This window comes from Theropithecus gelada, chromosome 4 (genome assembly GCF_003255815.1).
Source record: "Theropithecus gelada isolate Dixy chromosome 4, Tgel_1.0, whole genome shotgun sequence".
NCBI lineage: Eukaryota > Metazoa > Chordata > Mammalia > Primates > Cercopithecidae > Theropithecus > Theropithecus gelada.
In genome coordinates, this window is record NC_037671.1 from 154,144,292 (window position 1) to 154,169,428 (window position 25,137).

Here is a 25,137-nt window from a genome sequence, read left to right on the forward strand (position 1 = left end):
TTTTCTTTTCTCCCTATTCTGTCAAGATGTTTCCTTTAAAGCGGCCCACAATGGAATCTGTAGGGGTGGTAGGGCATAGTTATCAGTTCTTTGCTCATTTAAATTGCCAAACATTTGTATGCGTGCAAGTAAATGATTGATCAATAGTAACATGACATGGTTATGATTCGGAGACATTTTAAAACACTTCCCCAAATGTTGTTTTATCTGATCACATAAGCAGGTATTTTGTTCCAGTGTTAGAGAAAGTAAAATATACACTCAAACTTTTATGTAGTCACAGACATATATATAAAAGATCTCACAACCAAGACAGAAATCCAAGTCTATTAGTTCCGAGTGTCATACTATTGCTTTTTAAGTATATAATTGCACTAATTCTGTGTAGTATGGCATTACCAATATCTGCAAATGAAACTTCGTTACTTCTGCTAATATAAACAGACTTAATTAATGTTGCTAATGCCAATGTGACATTTCATGAAAATTTAAATTTAACTTTGTACCGTCTTTCATTGCTGCATTTAATACATATCTGCCAAGCACCTTCTAAGTTCCATGTAAGAACTAAATGAAGTTCTAAGTTCTTGCCTTCAAGGAACTTGCATCAAATTGGGGAGATAGACAAGTATCAATGGTTAGAGGTTAGAGAGCTAATTGCTGTGATAGAGATGTGTGTAGCCAGCTAGCAATCTCAGAAGAGAGACACTTGAGTCAAACAGACAGGTCAGTTTCCACTGGAGTGCCCCTGAGGCACAAGCTGGATGAAGAATTAGCTGGATGAAAAGCATGTATGGACATTTCAGAGTAGTAAAAGTCGTGTGAAAGCCTGGAGTCATCAGAGAGCATAACACATCCTTTTCCAGCTGCATTTCCAACAGGAAACTCTAGAGAAACCCCTCATATGGGACAAAAACTGGCTTTACAATTCTTTATTTTGGAGTGCTGCTGCATACATTGTTCCTGTGTAAGAGAGGCACAAGGCACATTTGCATGTCAGAAGCTCTGTGTAGTTAGTTGTTCAAGAAGAAGAATGTTTCGCTGTTTAACCCAGCATTTCCCAAATTTATTTAATCAGAGAAATCCTTCCATTCCTGTATTACTAGCATTCTGCTGAACACGCTCTGGCGAATGCTTTAGTAACTACAAGTGAATACATAGCCTACATGGATGAATGTTGGCAGGAATTTATCAGTAGGGGCCAAGTGATGACAGAACCAGTGCATAAGAGGACATATGAGCTAAGTGAGTGAGTTTCAACTTTATCCTGAAAGCTACAGGGATACAGAGAACACTACGAGTTTTAAGAAAGAGTGTGATATCATAAGATTTGTGCTTTAGTAAAGTTTCTTTAGCAGCAGTTTGGAGATGTGTAGCAATGTAGGATGCTACAGAGTCTGGTGAGCCTAGTGTCTCCCCACCAACTTCTCTTCTATAGTAGTAAAATAATAGATTTGAAGAAAGAAGGAAACGATGGATATGCATTATAAAAGAAAAAAAGACAACCTAAATGTCCATCAACAGATGATTGAGAACAAATGTGGTACATATACACCATGGAATAATATGCAGCCATAAAAAAAGAAGGAAATCATGTCTTTTGCAGCAACATGAATGGAGCTGGAGGTCATTATCCTAAGTGAAATAACTCAGAAACAGAAAATCAAATACCACGTGTTCTCACTTACAAGGTGAGAAGCTAAACAATGGATACACATTGACGTGAAGGTGGAAACAATAGACACTGTGGACTCCAAAAGGGTGGAGGGAGGAAAAGGGGTGAAAGTTTAAAAATCACCTATTGGGCTGAGCGCAGTGGCTCACGCCTGTAATCCCAACACTTTGGGAGGCCGAGGCGGGTGGATCACAAGGTCTGGAGATCGAGACCATCCTGGCTAACATGGTGAAACTCCATCTCTACTAAAAATACAAAAAAATTAGCCGGGAGTGGTGGCAGGCGCCTGTAGTCCCAGCTACTTGGGAGGCTGAGGCAGGAGAATGGGTGTGAACCCAGGAGGCAGAGCTTGCAGTGAGCCAAGATAGGATCACTGCACTCCAGCCTGGGCAACAGAGCGAGACTCCATCTCAAAAAAAAAAAAACAAAAAAGTCTCTTGGGTACAATGTTCACTGTGGGGGTGATGGATCCACTAGAAGCCCAAATTTCACTCTTGTGCAATATATCCGTGTAACAAACCTGCATATGCACCCCCTGAATCTAAAATTTTAAAATAAGAAAAATAAAGACATTGAAAACACTAGGCTGAATTCTGAATTGGCTAATGCTATAAACTCTAAAGATAATAAGATGCTTGGTTAATGTATAGTGTAACAAACAGGGATAAAACGATTCAACAACTCAGGAGAACAATTTTTATAAATGGTCACCTTGGAAATGCTAATTTCCATGATCAGTCTGTTATCTCAACTTTTATTCTATCCAATAAAACAAATAACCAAAAGATCTGTGCTCTGAATCAATGTTAGTCAAAGGTCAAGTTACAGAATTATATAAATTTGAAAGTAGTTAAAAATATGTTTTAGGTTTACTGTAACTCCAACATTCCATCAATTCAGAAAGTTCTTCCCCCAGTAGGTCTAATTTTTTCAGATTTTACTAGAGCTACTGTTACTGTTACTTTTACTACTCTGTGGTCCAGAAATCAGAAAGAATTTTCCTTTATCCCAGCCTACTCAGTATCTTCTGTTCCATTTCTGGTTTCTAGTTCAATGCTTTTGACACAGTTGGCTGATATCTTCTCATTTTTAAGTCTTCTCCTTGGTTTTCAAATTGACTCTAGACTCACATTGCTTTTTGCCTTTCTGAATATTCCTGTCAAATGCACCAAGCAGTCATTCTCACTTTTATTTTGGGTGTTAATGACATGAGTCATCCTCCTTACTTCTCTAATGTATCTCTCTGGTGTCACCATTAAAAAGAAATTAAGTCCTATGAAGTTCAGTTGTTCAGAATTTTGATTCTCAAATTAGACTGGGAACATCTACCTTCTCCTGCCCATGGTTATTACCCATTCTCTATTATTTCTGGTGTCTCCCCACAAATTTCTCAAATCAAACAGATGAAATTTTTTATTATAATAAAACTATAGCTGTTCTGTTTTTCCACATGCATTCTCATATATCCAATATATTTTCTCTGATACTTTTAAAGTATTTTATTACTATAGCAGGTCAGTTAATATGTATTAATTTTTCCTTATAAAAAGAAAAGCATTGAAGCCTCAATGGGAAAAGCAAATATTACAAACAAATAATTCACAAAAGAAAAATGCAGACTTCTTATATAAAGTTGAAAAATGTAATCTCAATAGATTACAAGCATATGGTCCTTGACCTGCAGTAGCATATCCAAAGATCACACTTAAAGCAGTAAAATCTGAATTTACTTACTACCTGCTTTGATAAGAGTAGCTCTTATAGGACACATTTATTAAATACCAACTATACATCAGATACTATGCTGGATCAGTGAAGATGCGTAAGGTTCCTACCCTTGAGTGACTTACCTGCTGCACAAGTAGCAAATTACCGTATCATTAGGATACAGTAAATACCAAGGGAGATACTATGGAGGGAGAGAAATAAGGCACTACCTGAGCCCTAAGGCGTTTTTTTGGTTGTGGGGGTAGGAGAGGTGGAAGCAGTTGCAGGGCGATCCAGGCCAAAAAGCATCATATGAAAAGATAAAGATGTATAAAAACATGGATTATTTGAGCAGATGTTGCAATCAGTTTGAATTACTGGAGTTTACATTTCAAAAGAGTGATAGAAGATAATGCTGGGCACGTTGGCAAGGGCCAGATCACAGGAAGCTGTTTAAACTATGTGGAGGAGTTTGCAGTTCATCTTGATGAACTCGATTTTAAGTAGAGATGTGACAGGGTAATTTCGACTTAAGTATATTAGTCGAGGTGTCAATTGACATCAAAGAAATGCAGAATAAATCCACCATATGATACCACTACACAGTTATTAGAATGACTGAAATTAAAAAGACTGGCCATACTCAGTGCTGGCAGAAGGTGGAGACACTGGAACTCATACACTGCTGCTGAGGATATAAAGTAGGATAACATTGGAAGAGGTTGGCCATTTCTTAAAAGACTAAATACACATCTTCCATACAAACCAGTCATTTCACTCCTAATTATTCACCCAAGACACATGAAAGCATATTTTTACACAAAGACTTGTACCAGAATGCTCACATTACTTTTATCTGTGTTATTTAAAAACTGTAAACAACTCAAATATCCATCAGCAGGTAAATAGATATAGATAAATTGTGGTATACTCATACTATGGAATACCAGTCAGCAATAAAAAACAAGAAAGTATTAATATAGGTACAAAATGTATGAATATCTAAATAGACCAAAAAAAGGCAAATTTAGGCAGACAAAAAGAGTACATTTGTATAAAATTACATGGAAAATGTAAACTAATCTATAGTCACAGAAAGCAGAGGGATGCTACTTGTGAATGGCATATGTAGGAAAAGGCAAAAAGGAGGGATTACAAATGAGCATAAAGAAACTTCCGGGGTGATGGATATGTTCATTGAGTGTGGTGGTGGTTCCACAGGTGTATACATATCTCCTAAAGCATGTAGTTGTTAAATTGCATGCTATAAACATGGTTTAAATTATAGCATGTTAATTATTCCTCAGTAAAACTGTTTTAAAAGTAGAACAGATATTAAAGGTATTTTGGAGAAGAAATTAGTGAAGCTGTTGATTGATTAGATGCGGTGAGGAAGAAGTCAGGATGATTCTCTAGTTTAGTAAATTGGGTGGGGGGTCATAATACCAACAATAAAAAAGTAATTTAAGTAATACAGATTTGGGAGTCGGATGATAATTATTTTGATTTGGAATGTTTAGCTTTAAGTACTCAAGGAAAATATAGATGATGGTGTCTCACCTGTTGAATGTGAATTTTTAGGCAAAAATCAGGTCCAAGCATACATACATTTTAAGTCATCAATACATTGTCAGTAGATATAAACTTGAGTTTGCCCAGATGGCTAAAACCTGAGATGTGGGCAAAGGAAGGGATATTATAAAACATCAACATTTTAGAAGTGTTCAAAAATAGATCCCGTGGTAGGAGATTGAGAATGAAAGGTAAAAAAAAGCCAGAGAGCTTGACATTGTGGAAGCCAGAAGAAATTTCCTATAAGGAAAGAAATGCTAACAGCATTAAATGTTGCATAAACATGGATTCAGATAAAGATTAAAAGGACTCCACTGGGTTTGGATATAGGGAGGTCCCTGAGGACTTTAGCAAGACCAGAGTTCACAGAGTAATGGGAGGGGAATTGAAATAAGGCTCCAGCAATGTGGATCATTGCTCCTTTTCAGTGACCAGATTACTTGTTTTACAGAATTATTCTCAACTAGTTAGTAAGAGCAGTGTCCCTTGAAATTCACGTACAGTCCTTCAGGAGTGTTCCCCATCTTCTTTGAGTCAGTTACAGAACCACAGTCCCTGACACAAGTGTGCCCTATCCCCCAAGTGCATCAATAAGGAAGCAAAGTTGAGAACACTCAATTAGATTTTCAGTGGATCAAGAAAGAGAAAAAAAGAGTAATAGCCAAAGTAAAAACACTTAGCTTATAACAACTCTGCATTGATTATAAAATATTTGTTAAGTCCTTACTCTGTATATTACTTAATAAAATCCTGATTTCCCTACCTACTTATAAATCACATCTGAATCCATCAACTGTGAAATTTTGTGTTAATAGCCTACTTTTCTATTCTGTAAAGAAAAGAAATAGGGCATGAAATAAAAGCAAGCATTAGCATTTACTAGCATTTCCTGGTAGAACCCACTTCATCGCTATCACTCATGAAGGATAGAGTAAAGTACTTCCTTTAAGTCAGTAAAAATATGCCAGCCTGTCTCTCTGCCAAAGTTACCTTTTGGGCCAGTGAATTTCAATTCAATTGTGTTGCTGCTCTTTAATCATTTTTTCTTAGAATGGTCTCTAAAAATGCATATATTCATTCATGGATAAGGAGGAAAACTACCTCCAGTCACCAGCTTGCCTGTGATAGAGAGGCAGAATCTCATTTTCAGACACCATTAAAATACCCACCAGGTCTGCAGAAAGAGACTATTTTCATCTTCCAGTCAACAGCCCCATATGAAAATGTCTTTGCAGATCTAGATAAAAAGGAATGTGTATGAAAAAGTCTTGAAAACAGTTTTATAAATCTATTTTCTTTTAGCCCCCAGTCCAGTCAAGGAGATATATGTGTATGAAACTAATTATGTATACAAAAATAATAAAATAGGTGTGTGAAAGTGATTCAATTTTAAAATATTAACATGCTAACTATATTTAGTAGGACAATTATTTTAGGTATTTTTCTTGTTCGCTTTTAAGTCTGGTTTGAAGTGTTCATTGGTTTGTGTATTTGATTTTGGTCCTCTTTTAATAAGGCAATTGTGTTTGATTTTACTGAAGATAGATCTTTTTGAAATGATAGAGCTATAAAATTCAAGGGAATTTTGGAATTCGATGTTTCTCTGTGTTTTCCAAAGAACATTGATTCTGAAAGATGATGGGTTGAGTGAAAATAATATTTCATGGTCAAAAAAATTTGGGAAATACTTTTCACTCTATGTCCTTCTCTAGGAGCATTACATTGCATATTAGCATGCCGAAAGATCTGGGCACTCATAAAATTAAGAAGATAAATGTTTAACTTTGTATAACCCAGTATTTGTCATATTTATTTGAGCCAGGAACATCCAAGAAACCAGCATCCTAAAAAATAAACATTTAGAAATTTCCTTATAACCCATTGGTTCAAATGCCCATTTTCAAACCCTTGCTAATTCGGATCCTACATCAGACAAAGGTTTAGAGGTCAAATCTGTCATCTTAAGGAACTGATGTCAATATGCATCAAGGATGCATATGAAGTAGTTAAAGGCTGGATCTAAGGAACTGTGGTAGAAAAGCATGTAATTCAGAAGAAACCTAGCTTGACCCCTAAGAAGGGAGCGGTAGTGAGGGGGATCAATGAGATAAGGAGTTACTGTCTGCTTTCTAAACAATGTAGTTTGAACAGAGAAGTTCCTCGTCTTTCCTTTTTTCTATCTATTTCTGAATTCTTATCTTCATCACATTAAAAGTACCTTGAGAGACCCAAAAGAAAAGCAAGAAGGCATGACGACTATACCTCTGTCACAACACTTAGCATCCCAGTCTAAAATGTAATTTATAGTGGATCTGGAGCCCACAACTTCTGTGTACAACATCCCCTTCCACTTGCATGTACAACCATATTTTACCACAGTAACACTTTGCAGATGAGTCTAAATCCCAGTAGTTTCTGTGGATAGTGAAACTTAAAGAGCCATAAATTAGACATGCTTCTAATTAATTATCTGATTCCTAATTAGATATCTTTGTTATTTAGCATTTTTTAATCTTGCTTTATTTACTAACTGCTTATCTAGATTATGGAAAACTACATCAAATGGATCTTTGATGTCCATTTATTTTTATCTCTTTTATCTTCATTGGTTTGCCTTCATTGGTGTTCAAGCTATTATTTTCATGCTCTTTGGGGGATAGTTTAATAATGTATTTTATTGATGTTTCTGTAATTATTAAATTGCTAAATATAGTGCAAGTGCTTGAGAAAGTCAATGTTAATTCTTGAATTAAACCAAATTTGTCTTGAAGTATTAATGATGATATAGATGTGGTTGATATTGCTCAAATAAAATGTTAAATTTTCTATCTCCTTTATAGCCAATATATCAATTGTAGATATAGATACTAATCAGGAGGAGAACATAGCAACTTCATCTTCTGGAAACAACTTTGGTCTTGACTTGAAAGCAGATGACAAAATATATTTTGGTGGCCTGCCAACGTTGAGAAACTTGAGGTAATTTAGTTTATAGGTAAAGCTAAGGATTAAGTTTTAATTAAATGACCACTTTGCTCACTAGAGTTCTGAAGCTTAATTACAATAGGAATGTCATATAACCCTTGGTTGCAGAAAGGCCTAATCAAAAACATCATGTTGCATGTTAGAACAACACCAGGATTTAGAAACCAAACGACTAATTTGACATCTCTGTTGAAGAGATGGATTGGAGTCACTGTTTCCTTTATATGCACCTGCTGAAAAGAATTATGAAAGTAATTAAAGGTAGAAGCCAGAGTTGAATGTGGATCTTGTAATTGCTGTTCTTCTTGTACATTCACTGGAGATAATGGCACTCTGACATTGCTTAGTGTTCTGAAAATTAGTCAGTGTTCCAGGATGCTATGAGTATAACCTATTTTATTGCTAAGCATTAGCATCATAATGGCATATTGGAGCTTTCCCATAAGCCTAATACAAGAACTATATTAGTTGTTCTCATGCCCATGCCAACATTTTTTTTTAATTTCACATATGCTTTTTAGCTAGCAGTATGGGGAGACACATTTGCTTCCGAATTTAGTTAGTTCAAAAAATAAAGTAACTAAAAAATGTCAGAAAATACTCACGTGCTATGTAGTTAATTTACTGCTCATTATAAAACATAAGATAGTGTATAAGGATGGTACTTGGTGCTCCATAAATGTTAATTAAACTCTAATTAGAATGGGATTAATTGACTTGGTTAAACCATAAGAGTTTATTACAGACTACCATGTTTTTAATTTTTTTGTTTTGTTTAATTAGTTTGGTAGTTTTTAAAGGGTATAAAAGTTCTGTCTAGGTTTTCTACTCCAAAAAGACAGATTATGATTGGAAAAATCCTGGAATAACTGAAAAGTGTGATGGTCAGTTATTTTCATATTTCCCAAATGAGCAGTGAAGGTTCACTCTCTATGACAGCTAGTGTGCAGGCTGAAATTTCTTCTCCCCAAATCTAAACTCATAGACGAAGCAACTGTCTAATTATCTGATGAGCTTCATGGTGCAAATAAATTGGCTCTGCATTCATTGTAATGTATTTGTGTTAGAAAAATAAATTTAAAGTGTCAAGTCAGAAAAACATTACAAATCAAATTTGAATAGTACCACAGTTATTACCTAGAAATTCATTTACTGGACAGTCATTCACCAAAAGTTTGTTGAGTATCTACTATGTGACAGGCTCCATACTAAATACTAGGAATCCAGTGGTTGTTCAGGTCTAAGATTTGCTTTACAAGATCATTAACTCTATATTATTGAGTGAATTAAATACAGCCAAACTAAGGTTATTCAAATCTAGCTTCGTTTATTCTAGTAATGATTTTAGTGATCATAAAATAATTTTTAGGAATTATCTATAAAGGCGTGCCTGTCAAATTCTATAAAATCTTATAAATCTGAATCTGTTAAATGAATCTTTATCACTAAAATGTTTTTACTTTCATGGTACAGCATTGCATAATTACAGTATAGTATTTCCATAGTGTGGTACATTATTTCAAAACAGCTGTTAGAGAGATGTTTGTGATAGATAAAGGAACCAAACATTCATAGTTACCTGCTATTTTGCCTGCAGACAGGTTCTCAATATGACAAAGTGCAAAAGATGTGGTAAACAAATTATTTTTACATGCATTGTTAAGCTCAAGCTCTTTGAGAGAAAATATTTATAAGCCATTCATGAACACTACAGAATACTGACATTGTACATTTCCCATTTATTAGACTGATAAGAACAAGTACTTTAAATTCATATTTCAAAGTAAAAATTTTCCAAGTTGATGGTGTGCGCTATGGTCATATTTTGATTCTAATTTCACTGCCGTCAAGGGCATATGTCTATTTTTAGTTCTGTTGGAGCTTTTGCATTTCTTTCCTTTGTAGATCCCTGTGAAATGATCTTTTTAAAGATTTATGATTTAAGTTTATTGTTTTACTAAATGAAAATGTAATTATAAGTAAATTGTTTTTATTTTTGTTTTTTTTTTTTTCCCTCTTTCCCGTTACCTAGTATGAAAGCAAGGTAAAATTTAAATTTATGCATGCCTTCTTCGAGTGCATGGGTTGGGTAAATGTGGCTTCTTAGATAAAGCAGCCGTGCAGAAGCAGAGCAACACCAGTACAGCTTTGTTCATAGTATGTTTCATGAGCAAGCCATGCGCTCTGTGAGAGTTCTCCTGCTGCCCCTTGCTGGCCAACATTCTGCTGCTTACCCACCATCAGTTGGGCTGCAATTTGAGTTGTCTCACCAGCAGTGATGAGATTTGCTCTGCTCACTTGTTCAAACATCTGGGCAGAGTGCCCCTGGTAACCAGTAGCACACACTCAAAAGGCAGCTGGTCAATTTCTGGTACACAGTCTAGTTCTGGGGAACACAGGAAAGTGGACTCTTGGGTTGAACCCCGGGCCCCAGCCTCCCTAGTGCCATGCTGTCTGCTGAAGAATCAAACTGTGCTCTCACATGCTTACCACTGTCTTCTTGCTTTTTGCAGGCCTGCAGATATGCAAACATTTACACAGCCTCTGCACCTCTTGTCCAAGCTGTTTATGTATTGACATGTTTATTTAAAACTAGCTATGGTGCCAGATGAAAGAATCTCTGGAAATACTATATTTAAAATAAGTATTTGCGTTAATAGTAAAGAAGTGTGAGATAGTTCTAGCTTCTCAGGAGCATTTTAATTCTTACTAGCCTTAGCATAAAAGCTGTGAGCAATGGGCCTCCATAAATGGCTGACCAAACCTCGAAGATGTGCAGGGCTGGTATCCTCGGGCTAGAGCTAAAGCCTGGTGTTTTGGCATTTCAGAGCCCAGCTGTGCCAGATTTCTGCAAAGAAGATAATAAAGCCAAACTGATCCAAGAAAATTTTAAAACCAAGTCTAGATTTTTAATAAAAGGAATAGAATATACAGAAATGAAAGTAGGGGAAAATAAACCATGCGTTTTATCATGATTCAGTTGTAAGACCACCTGTGCTATGTTTGCTGAGATAGCTAAAAAGTGAAGGCTGGTTTTCATGGAAATATATGTTAATAAAACTCTGGGATGGCACTGTGTAGGTTTGTAATTTTGCCTTTGAGTGGTGACCCTCAAGAAACAGAGACCCGTGGTTACCATTGAGTCCGGTCACCTTATGTGACTATTTATCCCCTGTAATTGTCCTAATATTGAGGTTGCTAAATCGTATTTTGGAATGGTTCTTTGTGTTTCCATGAAACAATGAACTATATAACTTATAGGGGTGATTTACTTTATTAACAAGACCTCTGAAAAAAATGGTGATAATTCAGTCTTTCCATAAGGAAAATATGGAAGCAAGTGAACACTGTTAATGAAATTCACCATTCTCTTTGCATTATGCAAGAAAAATATAAGCGAAATTCTCGCCCTACAGTTGGACATGTTCTTTATAACAACCAACTGACTGAATGAAAAGAAAACCTTGAGAACAAGGAAAAATTATCAATGAAAATAAAGTAGTTCCAGAAAGGAGTTGGGGGGTGGAAACAGACATGAAATAAATCACCTGATATACACTGCCAAGGTCTGATTTGTTTTTCCACTTGTTTTTCCTCATGCCATGTGTTTTTCATTAAGATAAAAAAAGGAACTTGGCATCATGGGACAATGAGGAGAGAATTAATCATCACCCTATCAACTACAATGTATTGATGCCGACTGGACAGTTTTTACCGACGCTGATTAACACCACATAAAGAATTATCTTTTTCACTTCTCTATAGTTTCACTATTCAAAATAGTAGCCACAAGTCACAGTAGCTATTTAATTGTAAATTAAATCAAATTAAATAACAATAAATATTCAGTTTCTCATTGAGACAAGCTACATTTCAAGTCCCAATAGCCACGTGTGGCTAGTAACTACTGATTTGAACAGTGCAGAACAGACAATATCCATCATCACAGAAAGTTCTGTGGAACAGCACTGTTATAATTAAAGAAGTATCATCATCACTGACATTCTGATAGCCTTTGTTTGTTGAGCACTTACTGTGTGCAATGCTGTTCCTTAATTTATTAAACTTTTGCAACTTGATCATGTAGATACTATGATTATTATTATCGTGCCTATTTCACATATAAGAACACTGAGTCTTGGAGAACTCAGATCACTTGCAACATCTGGACTCAAGGACAAGGACTTCATTTTCTAATCTGCTGACACACTTGCCCCATTTTGTGAAGTCGTATGCAAAAGTAAACACTCAAGTGTAGATTGAGTATAAAAATCGTTTTTCAAATTTATTGAAAAAATAAAATGTATGGGTTTTTGCATTTGGTTGCTTTATTTTGTTATTGTTCTCATATAGAATACAGACTTTGGGGTCAATCTGTAAACTAAACTCATCTGTTAAAAAAAAAAAAAAAAAAAACACACATATTTTTATTTCGAGATAGGGATCTCACTCTGTAGCCCAGGCTGGAGTGCAGTGGCATGATCGTTAAGTCACTGCAGCCTCAGCCTCCTGGGCTCAAAAGATCCTCCCTCCTCAGCATCTGCAAGTAGCTGGGACTCCAAGCACACATCAACATGTCCAGCTACTTTTATTGGAGGGGAGGGCAAAGACAGGGTCTCACTATGTTACCTCAGGCTGGTCTTGAACTTGTAACCTCAAGCGCTCCTCCCTCTTTGGCCTCCCAAAATGCAGGGATTACAGGCATGAGCCACTACACCCAGCCAGTAAACCTAATTTTTAAACATCTGTTTTTAAACTATGTAATCCAAAAGAATGTTTCTTAGACTTTGTTTTACTTAAAAGCCTTAAAGAGATATGTAATATTATCTTATTTTTCAGCTATCTCTCAAGAAAAAGCCTCAAATAAAAAAAAATTCTTTTTCAAGATAAACATTTTCAGATTTTTTCCTAACTTTTGAGCAAGGTTTTTAAAAACTTTTTGTTATATAGTTTGTTTATGCTGCCTACACAATTATCTTCTCTTTGGTGGAAAAAAAAAAAAAACTTATTTCATTACACATATAAAGCATTAATAAGAAGTCAGTTAATTCCTGTACCTCATGTTTAAATGCTGTGGGTGAGATTATTGTTAAAGGGGAGAAGAAGGACTACAAAAAGACTCCTTCTGCAGGATAACATTCACATCCAGTTAGACCAACCACCAACCAATAGATAATGGGAACCAGAGTTTGCTGGGTACACGTGTGCACAGTTTGATAGACATGTGCCTGCATGTGTCTGCTCCATAAGGCTTCCTTCCAGTAGTCAGAGACTACGCTGCCATCACCCTAATGATATTGCTTTTGCTTTCCATTTGACTATTCAATAGGCCAGAAGTAAATCTGAAGAAATATTCCGGCTGCCTCAAAGATATTGAAATTTCAAGAACGCCGTACAATATACTCAGTAGTCCCGATTATGTTGGTGTTACCAAAGGATGTTCCCTGGAGGTTGGTCTGTTTTTGACGGTTCTCTAAACACATTTATATCAGATTTCACTTACTTAGTGTGGCTGCTCCTACAAGAATCAGTCTTTTGTTAATATATTTTACATTTCTACTGATCCTACTCTTAAACGATAAAGCAAGATTAAAGCATTCTATAAATTACCATGATAAAAAATGGGATTATGAAGTCCCAGAATTTTGATCCAATTTTCCAAATGTGTAGCTCTTCATGGCACATATCAGTAATACTAATCTCTTTTCTGTTTTTCTCTTTTTTTCCAACACTACTTTTCCCTTTTCCTCATTTTTGTCATTCATTTTAAATTTATTTTACTTTTATGTGTTGCATATAGCTTTATTAGCAACCTTACATTTTTTTCTGGAACCATTCGAGTTTACACAAGTAGCAAGCAGTAATTTACACCATAACCATTAGTGCATAGTCTGTTGTCTACAACCTTGAAGTCTAGCCCCCTTGTCTTTGAAATAACGTAGACTGGGACCTGTGGCAACCAACTCTGCAAAGACTTGTGTTTGACATGCCTGCAAAGTCCTTTGTTAGCTGGTATCCTCAGTAACTCTTCTTTGATGCTAAAGCATCCTAGCATTCCCCATTTTCATTTAACTATTTGGCACTGTTTGTTCAGTTGACACTGACCCATATGTGAGAAAGACCCCGGCCGTAGCTCTACTCTCTTAAAATATCGATAAGCAAGAGTCAATGGTCAACAGCAAATATTAGCAAGAATTTTATAGAAACTCAATAATGATGAGCTTGTTTTTAAAATGAAATTGTTAAATATGTCATTCTCATACATTTTTAATTATCCTACTGTAATACAATTACTCATTTTGGCTGCCTCTTCTAATTAAAATTATCTTAAACCACTCCAATAGAATAAGGGAAATGAAGGGAAAATGTGGGTAAAGAAAAAAGTAAGTCCACCACTTGAATGTTGAGGTTTAAAGACTGGAACAGAACTTTCAAGATCTTCATTGTTCACAGCTACAGGCCCCAATTTGGAATTGGCCATAGACACCCACTCTGAGAAGTCTGGGAATAAGAAAAGGGAAAATACATTAAGAACTAAAACTGTAAGGACCCATATTGGCTTCTTAAAGGAAGTTTTACTGAGAATTTTAATCTTCAAAGCCTAACTCTCATTCACATTCAAAAGATATATACATGAGGATGGAAACTGTCCAGAAAATGAATAGCCACTGCACGTGGAAATTACGATTCCGTAAAGGCATTTTTCAGCAACCAGGAATTATTTTGCAACTAAAATATGAGGCAGAAATTTGATGTGGATAAATATTGAAAAGTCTGCACAGTAGTTTTATCTGAACTATCTAAAACTCCATGATTTGAAAATTGGAATAGAAAACAGATTATGCATTTTACCAGCTCTTGTGTCATTTAACTGGTCTTGAAACACTGTGGGAGGAAAATAGCCTACATTAAAGGATTCTTTGCTTTTACTCCTACAAAATCTAGGACTTTAAAAATGAATATTTTAAGCACTTTAAATTCCTAACTACATGGGCTTGCTTAAATAAATACTAGCAAATTCATACATTGGAAAGTCCTCTTGCCATTAAAAGTGATGATCTACATTTACTGAGAGAGTGATATCCTCCACATATGTAAGAAAAAAAAGACATTAGGAATGAACGTGTCTATCAAGATTCATTTGAAGTGTAGGGAGGAGGAGAGAGGAAGAGGGCAAGGTTATGAAAGAGTGAATGAATGAATTATAGAAAGCTCTATGCTTCTGCACAGCTTTGAGGAGACTGAGATGGGGAGCTGATTTTCTCCCTTTTGCACCTTATTTACATTTCTACTTGAAATGTAACTGTTTTAATTTTATACTCAGCAAGGACAATGGTACTACTTTAATTTTAAGAAAAAACTAGACTATGTGGTGTTTGGTTTATTTATTTTTAAGGTTTGGTCTTATCACTGGGGAAAAATGCAGACATAGATAATGGTCTTACCCATCTGTAAAACATAAACAATTAAGTGATAGAGTTTATTCAAGAGATATTAATTATAGTGTTTTCAAGGGAAACTTAGGGAGATTGATAGACATGTAACCGCTTGTGTGTCAGTTTGGCTTAAATCTTTGGTTTAAACAAACAAAAACAAAAGTTATCTAACAGTGATAATCTTCTATATTTAAAATCAAAAGTTCTGGAATAAAAGTAGATGCTATAATTCTGATTTTAACACAAACTGCTTAGAAGATTTGAAGTTATCATATAACTAGAAATAATATTTCTTCAACTGCTCTTAAGCTTTCCATTAACTGTGGGTTTTCCTGCTTTCTAAAACTATGATCTATTTCATAATCACATTAAGTGCATCGAGGAGGGTGAGTGAGATGGAGAATTTATTTAAATTTTTATTTCTAATGGTGTGTACTCTTCTTTTCCTTTACTCACAGAATGTTTACACAGTTAGCTTTCCTAAGCCTGGTTTTGTGGAGCTCTCCCCTGTGCCAATTGATGTAGGAACAGAAATCAACCTGTCCTTCAGCACCAAGAATGAGTCTGGCATCATTCTTCTGGGAAGTGGAGGGACACCAGCACCACCTAGGAGAAAACGAAGGCAGACTGGACAGGTACCTTCACACCTAGCTGATAATGCATTTTCCCTAATGTTTATATAAAACAGTTAACTTGCTTTTATATTTCTAGTTTTGCATCATTTATTTCTGCTCTTGTCTTGGCTAGCAAGGACTGAACATTCCATTTTTCCATGCTGGCCTCCTATTTCACTCGCATCATCTCCCCAGGACAATTGTCTTCTCTAGGATATTCCTGTTGATCAATTGCAGGTGCAAACTCACACTCATATCTGCACCTATATTTCCTATGCGTTTAACACATGCATATGTAAAGAGGACAACTTAAAACATATTCACATTATCTTAATTTCTACTGTCTCCAAGTCCAACTCCTTACAAAATCTGTAGATATTTACCTACGGTCCCTTAAATTTAAATTCCTCTAAGATCAGTTTCCCAGTTGCACTAGCTGAAGTGATAGTCTGTTGGGCCTGACTCATCCCATCCTCTCTGGACACAAAGAAGGGCAGAAAATGGATCTGGGAGAAAGCAAGAAGAACACAACCAACACAGACAGGGACAATTGTAGCCCAATAGCATTCAAGGATGTTAAAGCCTAAAGAATATCAACCGGCCAGGTGTAGAGGCCCATGTCTGTAATCCCAGCACTTTGGGAGGCCGAAGCAGGAGGATCGCTTGAGCCCAGGAGTTTGAAACTAGGCTGGGCAACATGATAAGACCCTATCTCTACAAAAATGTTTAAAAATTAACTGGGCATGGTGGCGTACGACTGTGGTCCCAGCTATTCAGGATTGCTATTCAGCTATTCACGCCACCACACTGTAGCCTGGATGACAGAGTGAGACTGTCTCAAAACATTTTTTTAAAAAGAGTATCAATTTTGCAAGGACATAAACTTTAGTATTTATATCCCCTGTCCATTTGATTCTGTTAAAAGTAATCCCTCCAATGCCCAGATTTAAGCATCATACCTCTTATTGCCTTGGTATTCTTTAATACCTTCAATCACATTTTTTAAAATGTAATTTTGCATTTAACCTAGTTTTTCTCAGTGAAAGGGTTCATAGGAATTATTTTATCTGCCATGACCAAAAGAACAGAATACCTTATAAATATGTCCTTAAGTATGCACATACCGTTGTAAACCAGATCACGTTATTTGTGATTATGTGTTTTAAAAATCAATTTCAGCATGTGACATTTAGTGATCATATCATGTAACAAATCTTATTTATTTTTCTAAACAATACAAAGCTCACACAAAATATTCGCAAATAGAACCCAAAGATGTATAACCACGAGTAACTTGGATTATTTCAGGAATGCAGAAGTGGTTTAATATTAGAAAATCTGAAAATCATCCAGGCACAGTGGCTCACACCTGTAATCCCAGCACTTTGGGAGGCCGAGATGGGTGGATCACAAGGTCAGGATTTTGAGACCAGCCTGGCCAACATAGTGAAACCCTGTCTCTACTAAGAATACAAAAAAAAATTAGCTGGGCATGGTGGCAGTTGCCTGTAATCCCAGCTACTTGGGAGGCTGAGGCAGGAGAATTGCTTGAACCTGGGAGGCCTAGGTTGCAGTGAGCCGAGATTGCTCCATTGCACTCCAGCCTGTGCGACAATGCGAGACTCCGACTTTAAAAAAAAAAAAAAAGAAAGAAAATCGAAATATCATATAATCTTGTCAATAGATAGTAAAACGTGGTAAAATTTAACAGTCATTCATGATTTTAAAAAAATACTTAAGTAAACTAAGAGGAAGGAACTTCCTTAGCCATCTATTAAAAAAAACTATAACAAGTATTCCTGATTAAAAAAAAAAGACATTATAAACATTTGCTATAAAATCAAGCCCAAGAAACGAACGACTATTTTAACTGCACTGATCTTAGCATAGTAAGAAAAGAACAAGTAAATATAGCACAAGAACAAGAATAAGAACAAATATATAATTTAAGAATCATCATAACAAAATAGGCACAAAGCCCGTATGGAGAAAATTATAAAATTTCATTGAATGATATCAAAGTAGTTCTCAAGGATTATAGTCAATAAATTGGTATAGTCAACATGTTAATGAAGATAGTAAAGACTCAATATTAAAAATATGTCATTTCTCCCCAAAATGATATGTAGATTCAATTATAATAAAATATCACCTTATTTTTCTGTGAATCATGACAGCTTATTCTAAAATTTATATCAAGGATGAAATTCCTAGAAGAGAAGGATAATGTAGTTGGGGCTGTTCCACCAGATAGCAGCACATTGAAAGGTAGAGTTTTGTATGGTGGAACTATCATGTTAATTCATGTATAACTGTGCAAACAGGAAAGAATTGAGAACGCTGAAAATACACAAGCACAGATGGAAACAACACTTGACAATAAGTGGCATTGCATTTCATTAAAAAAAACATTGAACTGTTCAGTGAATGTCTTCAGGGTAATTAGTTATTCATATGGAAAAAATGAAACTAAATTTCTTTTTCATATCAAACCAAAAAATAAGTTCACAATAAATTAAAGTCTTAAATATGGAAGGACAAAAATCTTTAAAATTCTTAGAAGAAAATATACCAGGATAACTTTTGACCTTCAGGAAAAGAAGACTTAATCGAACAAAACAAGATTATAAGTGGAACTGCATTAAAATTAAACTCTTTGGTCATCAAACAACACAAAACACAAGCCTCGGTCTGGAAATGTACAGTATGTATAATCTACAAGGAATACAGTCCTTGTCCCCAAAAGGGGAAAAGCTCATTGCAGTTTATAATAGGATATCAAAACATACTGGTTGCTATAGTATTAGAAAGAACAGTATTGGAAAGATGTGAATCAAAGAGTGCCTTTGATCACTGCTGGTAGAAAACGTAAATTTCTAAAGCAACTTTGGAAAACAGTTTGGCACTGTCTTCTAAAGTTGAACATTTGCATACTCTCTACAAGCCAGCAATTCCACTCCTGGGTACAGACCCAAGTTTTTGCACATGTGCATAATAAGACTTGTACAAGAATGTTTATAGAAGTGTTCTTTATAATAGCAGAGAAACTAGAAACAACCCAAATATTCATCAGCTGGAGAACAGAGAGGCAAACTGTGGCACTTTTGCATAACGGGATATCAAGCAATAAGAAAAAGGAATAAATTATAACTCAACATAACAACATAATAAATAGAAAATAAATAAAAATGAAAAATGTGCTATATGATACCATTTTTGTAGATTTGTTATACAAGTAGCACTAAACAACATATTGTTAACAGACACGTGAATTTCAAAAAAAAAATTTTTTTTTTAAGTAAGGTAATGATAAACATAAAATCCACACTTGTGGTTACCTCTGAGATGGAGAAGCAAGGAGATGGTATTAGAAAGAAACTCATAAGAGATGCAATGGTATTGTTTCTGAAATTTGGTGGTAGATTTACAGGTATTCATTTTATTGTACAGTGTTAATGCAGATTCATCATTTACATGTATATCACTCATATTGTGAAAAATATATCAAATAGTCATAATAAAAATATTTTTGAAGAGTAGGAGAAAAGTGTTATTTTATTTCATTTCTTACTACACATAATAAGCACTAAATAAATATAAAACACAAATGCTCTCTTAAATTATTTTCTTTATCTTGAAAAATAAACTCTTTTCTCACTATTGCAAATGATAAGCTAGTTATAATAAGAAGACCAGATCAAATATTCTGAAATAGATTTCCACTAAAGGATACTTGATTCCTTCATCACTGCCAGATTTTTAAACACTACCTACTGGCTCCAAATTTCTCCCCCTCAAGACAAAAGAATGAATGTGAATCACCAGCTTTCAGGATAGTGCCTAAAATAAAACAGATTCCTATTAAAACAATTACAATAAGAAAACATTAAGTACTATAGTATAAATTAAGTTAAAATGACATTTTAATGTTTTAACATTTTAATAACTCATATCTAGTTTATAAAATATCATAGTATATGCTATCTGAAGGAGGACCCAATGTTAAATAGTGTAAATCTGTTAGACATAATTAGATTTAGATTCAGTGCTGGTTAAATTGACATGTTTCATACTTCAAAGCTAACAGTTTTGATACCTATAGAGTTATTTGTGATTCCGTTCTGCTAAATGGGTTTGATATGTCGAACAATCCATGAGCTAAGGAATTTTTAATTGAGTGAGTAGTTTGTGATTTCCCTTTGACAGATGGTGAGCACTTATCCAGATCCTCAAAATGTTTTGTGGAGGACATGTAACGACATACATGATTTAGTAAATTACTGGAACATGATGATGTTTGATGGAAACTGTCTCTACCACCACAGATGACTCGTGGAGAACTGAGCCATCACTGTGCGTCAGGTGCTCCCATACTCCACAAGAAAGGGAGAGCACGTGGCATCAGCTCTAGGGACAAGGACTGCATTTAGGCTCCCTGGGGTTCATGATGGGATATCAAAACCACACTGGTTGCTATAGTAACAGCAGCAAGAAGAAAGCAGGCTGTTTGTGGATGAAAATTTATCTTCCTTCTTTCTAAATGTGGGAGGCAGGTTACATGTTTGTGATAGCAATCTATTCCACCAGCTCAGAGAACAAATTGAAGTCTAAATACTCAGAATGCCACAAGGTTGAGAGTCAGTCCTGATTCTCAGAAGCTAGCTATCCACTTGTGAATATAAAGGACAGGGATTTTGTTGACACACTTTGTCTCCTGATGGGTTTTGTAAGTTAGAGGACCAACGCAAGCACAGCTGTTACTTTCAGCATCACAAATCTGCTTTGCAGAGAACTGCTATATTAATATATCCACTTTCCAGATCATCTCACAAGCATAAATGGTAACTTATTAGAAAGATATTTCCAGCTGTTTTCAAAACCATTTGAGAAAAGTCTTAATTTCTCAGGTAAGTTCTCAGAGCAGATGAACCTGTGGTTCTGCTAGGGAATCTCTAAAGCTAAGTCATAAATGAGACTTCTGTTTAATCTTCAATAACCACTTGCTTTTGCAGGCCTATTATGCAATACTCCTCAACAGGGGCCGTCTGGAAGTGCATCTCTCCACAGGGGCACGAACAATGAGGAAAATTGTAGTCAGACCAGAACCGAATCTGTTTCATGATGGAAGAGAACATTCCGTTCATGTAGAGCGAACTAGAGGGTAACAATAGCACTAAAATATTTATGATTGTAACTCAGGTGAACTTCCTTTGCTAGCACCAGTATCCATCAGTATCTGCCTGAACCTCTGTGTGTGTGTGTACCTACCATGCCTTGCAAAAGGATACAGTAGCTTAATTCCCTCTTCTTTACTTTTCATACTTCGGGAACCTCATTTGCCTCGGCCCTTAGGAGTTCCACCCTTAACATTTCTATTTGTGCAGTTATCTCTACCTTTGGAAAAACCAAATGCATTTTCTGAAGGTATAAATAAGAAAAATCTCTCTCTCTGCCCCTCCTCAAATAAGGTACGCACACAGCGAAACACACAAAACAGCTCCACTAGAACCAGCAGGCTTTGGCAGCTGCTGTCTCGTTCAGGTTCCAAAGCGGTTATGGCAGCTGCTTAGCTATCACAGATATGGAGTGTGGCAGCAGCTGCAGGACCTACTGAGCCTATTAAGTGCACATCTTGTCCCTGTCCCCCTTCCCAAGGTTTGCAGGGTACCTGCAGAGTGGCTTCCTGAGGGAACAGAATCAAGGGAGGGGAGGAAAATGACTGCCGCCCTGAGATTGGTCACCTTTCTACAAATCTACCAGAGCACTTGCCCCCAGCCCTGGGCCTGGGAATTGGCTTCACTCATGCACAAACTGATGACTTTCTTTAGAATGCTGCGATACTTTATACTTACTTTATTAGGAAAGTCATCTGTATTTTTCACCAAAATACTGTATGACAACTCAGAGAGATACTTAGTTTAGAAGAACAATTAGAGAAAAAGGAAACAGAAACCCAGAGACTTCAGGGGCTTCAGACCTCCAAGCCAGCAATCCATGTATCAGACTGAAGACACAGAAAAGAACTGGAAATCCAATTTGATGAGGCGTCAAAACACAGAGGATACTTTTAAATGTAACGAGTATGAATATGTAGCAGTAGTTCGGCCAAGCTGATACTATCCTGCAGTGAAAGACCTACATTTACTAATTACCCTCTTGTGGAAAACATTTAGATAAGTAATAAAGATTTCTTACCTTCTAAGTAAATAGCAAAGCTTTCCTCAGATTTTATTATTATTATTATTATTATTATTATTATTATTATTATTATTTAGAGGATTAGGCTTTAAGTTGAATTGATACTAAGCATTCATGCAGAATGGCTACTGAGATGTTTAGAAACCATGATTGAGACAAATGAGGGATCAATATTTGGGCAAACTAAGAACTTTTACTAATCTAATAGCCAGATATTGCAGACTTGGTCTGTGAGGAGAAATGCAAACTGAATGCTCTCATTTGAATCTTAGAATGTTTTAGAATCCTGGTTTTACATGTCTTCTAGATTAGATGTTAGACACTTTGACAAACTTTAATCCTTTTCATTGTGGAAAGGACTTTTTAAAAGATTTAAACTTTAGTCAGGCGCGGTGGCTCACGCCTGTAATCGCAGCATTTTGGGAGGCCGAGGCAAGTGGGTCATGAGGTCAGGAGTTCGAGACCAGCCTGGCCAACATGGTGAAATCCCGTCTCTACTAAACATGCAAAAAAAATTGGCCAGACATAGTAGTGAGCCCCTGTTATCACAGCTACTCTGGAGACTGAGGCAGGAGAATTCCTTAAACCCGGGGGACAGAGGTTGCAGTGAGCTGAGATCGCACCACTGCACTCCAGCCTAGGCAACAGAGCAAGACTCCATCTAGGACTCCATCTCGGAAGAAACAAAACAAAACAAAACAAAAAAACCACACACACACATTTAAATGTTAAAGAATTTCAATAAATAACTGCAGATTTGAGAAATTAGTTGACCAAAATCACTCAAAATGTGTTATTTTGTTGAGAAAGAATTCTGGAATTCCCAAATGCATTACACTGTTGTACCAAAGTGTCCTTTTAACAGGTGCTTCTTTAAGAAGGGCATTTTATTATGCCAACTTCACAGCTGTTGACCATCAATCCAACCTTTATTTGATTAAGTTCAGTATATGGTACATCACTGGAAACTGGTCATTTAGTTAATTGGCCATATAAACAAACAGTTTTGCCATTCATTGTTAATTACAGGATAATATATTAGATATATTAGTGTGTAGTCACTGAACTCTGTGCCAAAACAAGAACACATTTGCTACCATAATGGCTCATTTGGCACTCTAAGGTTAAAATGCCATCTACTCTATAAGCAAGTGCCACATTAAACTGATTAACCAGCGATCACGAGTGACCATGAGAACTTCACCCAGAAACATTTTTTAATGCTTTATATGCCTATTCTATGGCATGATTTGTGTAACATACTAGACAAAGATGATTTGTTTTAATTGTTCTAAATGTATGTGAGATCTGTAATAACATCCTTTCATCACAGATGAGAAAATATTAACTAACTTGCTCAAAATCATATACTACAAATAACAGGGTCAGGTATTAAATGAGACATATTTGACTCAAATACCTCCATCTGTGCACAGCCGATAGATTATTCTTACATTTTTGTGTGACTATAAATGTTTATATTACTTAATGTTGATTATGATATATGATTATTAATTTTGAGATATTTGCTTTATCCCAACACTTTTCAGACTATGCATGTCAATCATCATTTCTTTTCCTAAAATCCTGGACAAAATGATAGCTTTAATACCACCTCACAAAATAATTGGATTTTTACCAAATTGGGGGCCAAGCTTCTCAAGAAGCTCTTTCTCCCTTGCCCTCTGCCTCTCTTTACTCCACCTCCCTCATTCTCTCTCCCTTCCACCCCTTCGTCTGGAAAAATTTCCCTTCAGTCACTTTGGTATCTAATTTCTTGGCACTCCAGGGACCTCTGCCTCCTATATCTGCTTTGTCCTCTGATCCTTCTCCTGGTGTCTGCCTTGGTGGCCAGTAGTTCTCACTGGACAAAAACATCAAACCCTAAGAGCCTGAAGTAGTTACTTAAGCAAATAGGACAAGCAAATGAGCTGAGTTTTTCTTCTGGGAAAGCTTTCTTCACACAGGTACAGAAATAGGCTAAAGGTCACAAAGTAGGGTGAGATATTTTAGGAGTCACTTGGGGTTTCCAGAATGAGATAAAGATTTTAACACTGAAACCTAAATATTTTCTTTCTTAACATCCAAAGTATGTTCAAACAGAAAAAAAGATTAGATTTTATTTATCATGTAAATAACAAATGCTAGGACACTTATTTCTCTTAATATCTTCTTCCAAGTATGCAATCCAATTGATATGCTTTTTTAAAAAAATCTTAAACCCATATTCCAAACAAATAAGAAATAGGGTATAAGTAATAAGGTAATTATGAAACTCTAAGAATCGGCCATTGAAACTGTAAGAAAATAAATAAATAAAGCTGACCTATTACAATCCTAAAGTAATACAAAGTTTAATGTACCTTTTTACACATAGTAGGCCTCACTAAAAGCTGTTAAATAAATACTTTTAAAAATGGAAAACACACCAGAATCATAATGGACTTATTGGCAATGTCCTTCTCAATGAAAACTAAATAAATGATCTAGATTTGGTGCTCCTAAAAGGTAAAATATGAGCAGGATTTAGCTATAGTTTTCTAGCAATGCCCTTATTAAGTAATACAGCTTCAGGGGAATCCCTTAATTAATATTTTCCGCTGTTTGAAGTAGGCATTTTTATCTCCATCTTATAAATGAATGAAATGGACCTGAGCGTGATTAAATAACTTGCCCAAGGTCACACAGCTAGTAAGCTTCCACACTAGTACTTAATTCCAGTATGTTCCTCCTGAAAGCCCACACTCATTCTCCGTCACCACCCTGTGAACTGGTTTAAAAAAAAAAAAAAAAAAAAAAAAGGGTCACTATGATGGTCCTTGTGGCAGAACCACACTACAAAGAGAGGCTACACCATAAAGAGGAAGGCCTCAAGCTTTGTAAAATTCTAATCAAGAACAGAGATTTACTCTCCTTGGACAATCTTTAATAGAGGCTTATATCCCTCATT

General features: G+C 35.8%; 1 protein-coding gene across 1 annotated transcript in view; it reads left to right on the top strand.

The window, feature by feature from the left end:
* Nucleotides 1-25,137, top strand: part of LAMA2 (laminin subunit alpha 2) — a 601,080-nt gene that overhangs the window by 551,566 nt on the left and 24,377 nt on the right. Inside the window, 5 exon segments of the mRNA XM_025382237.1 lie at nucleotides 7,795-7,933; nucleotides 9,972-9,983; nucleotides 13,269-13,389; nucleotides 15,834-16,010; nucleotides 21,002-21,150. Coding sequence (XP_025238022.1) covers nucleotides 7,795-7,933; nucleotides 9,972-9,983; nucleotides 13,269-13,389; nucleotides 15,834-16,010; nucleotides 21,002-21,150 — 598 coding nt within the window.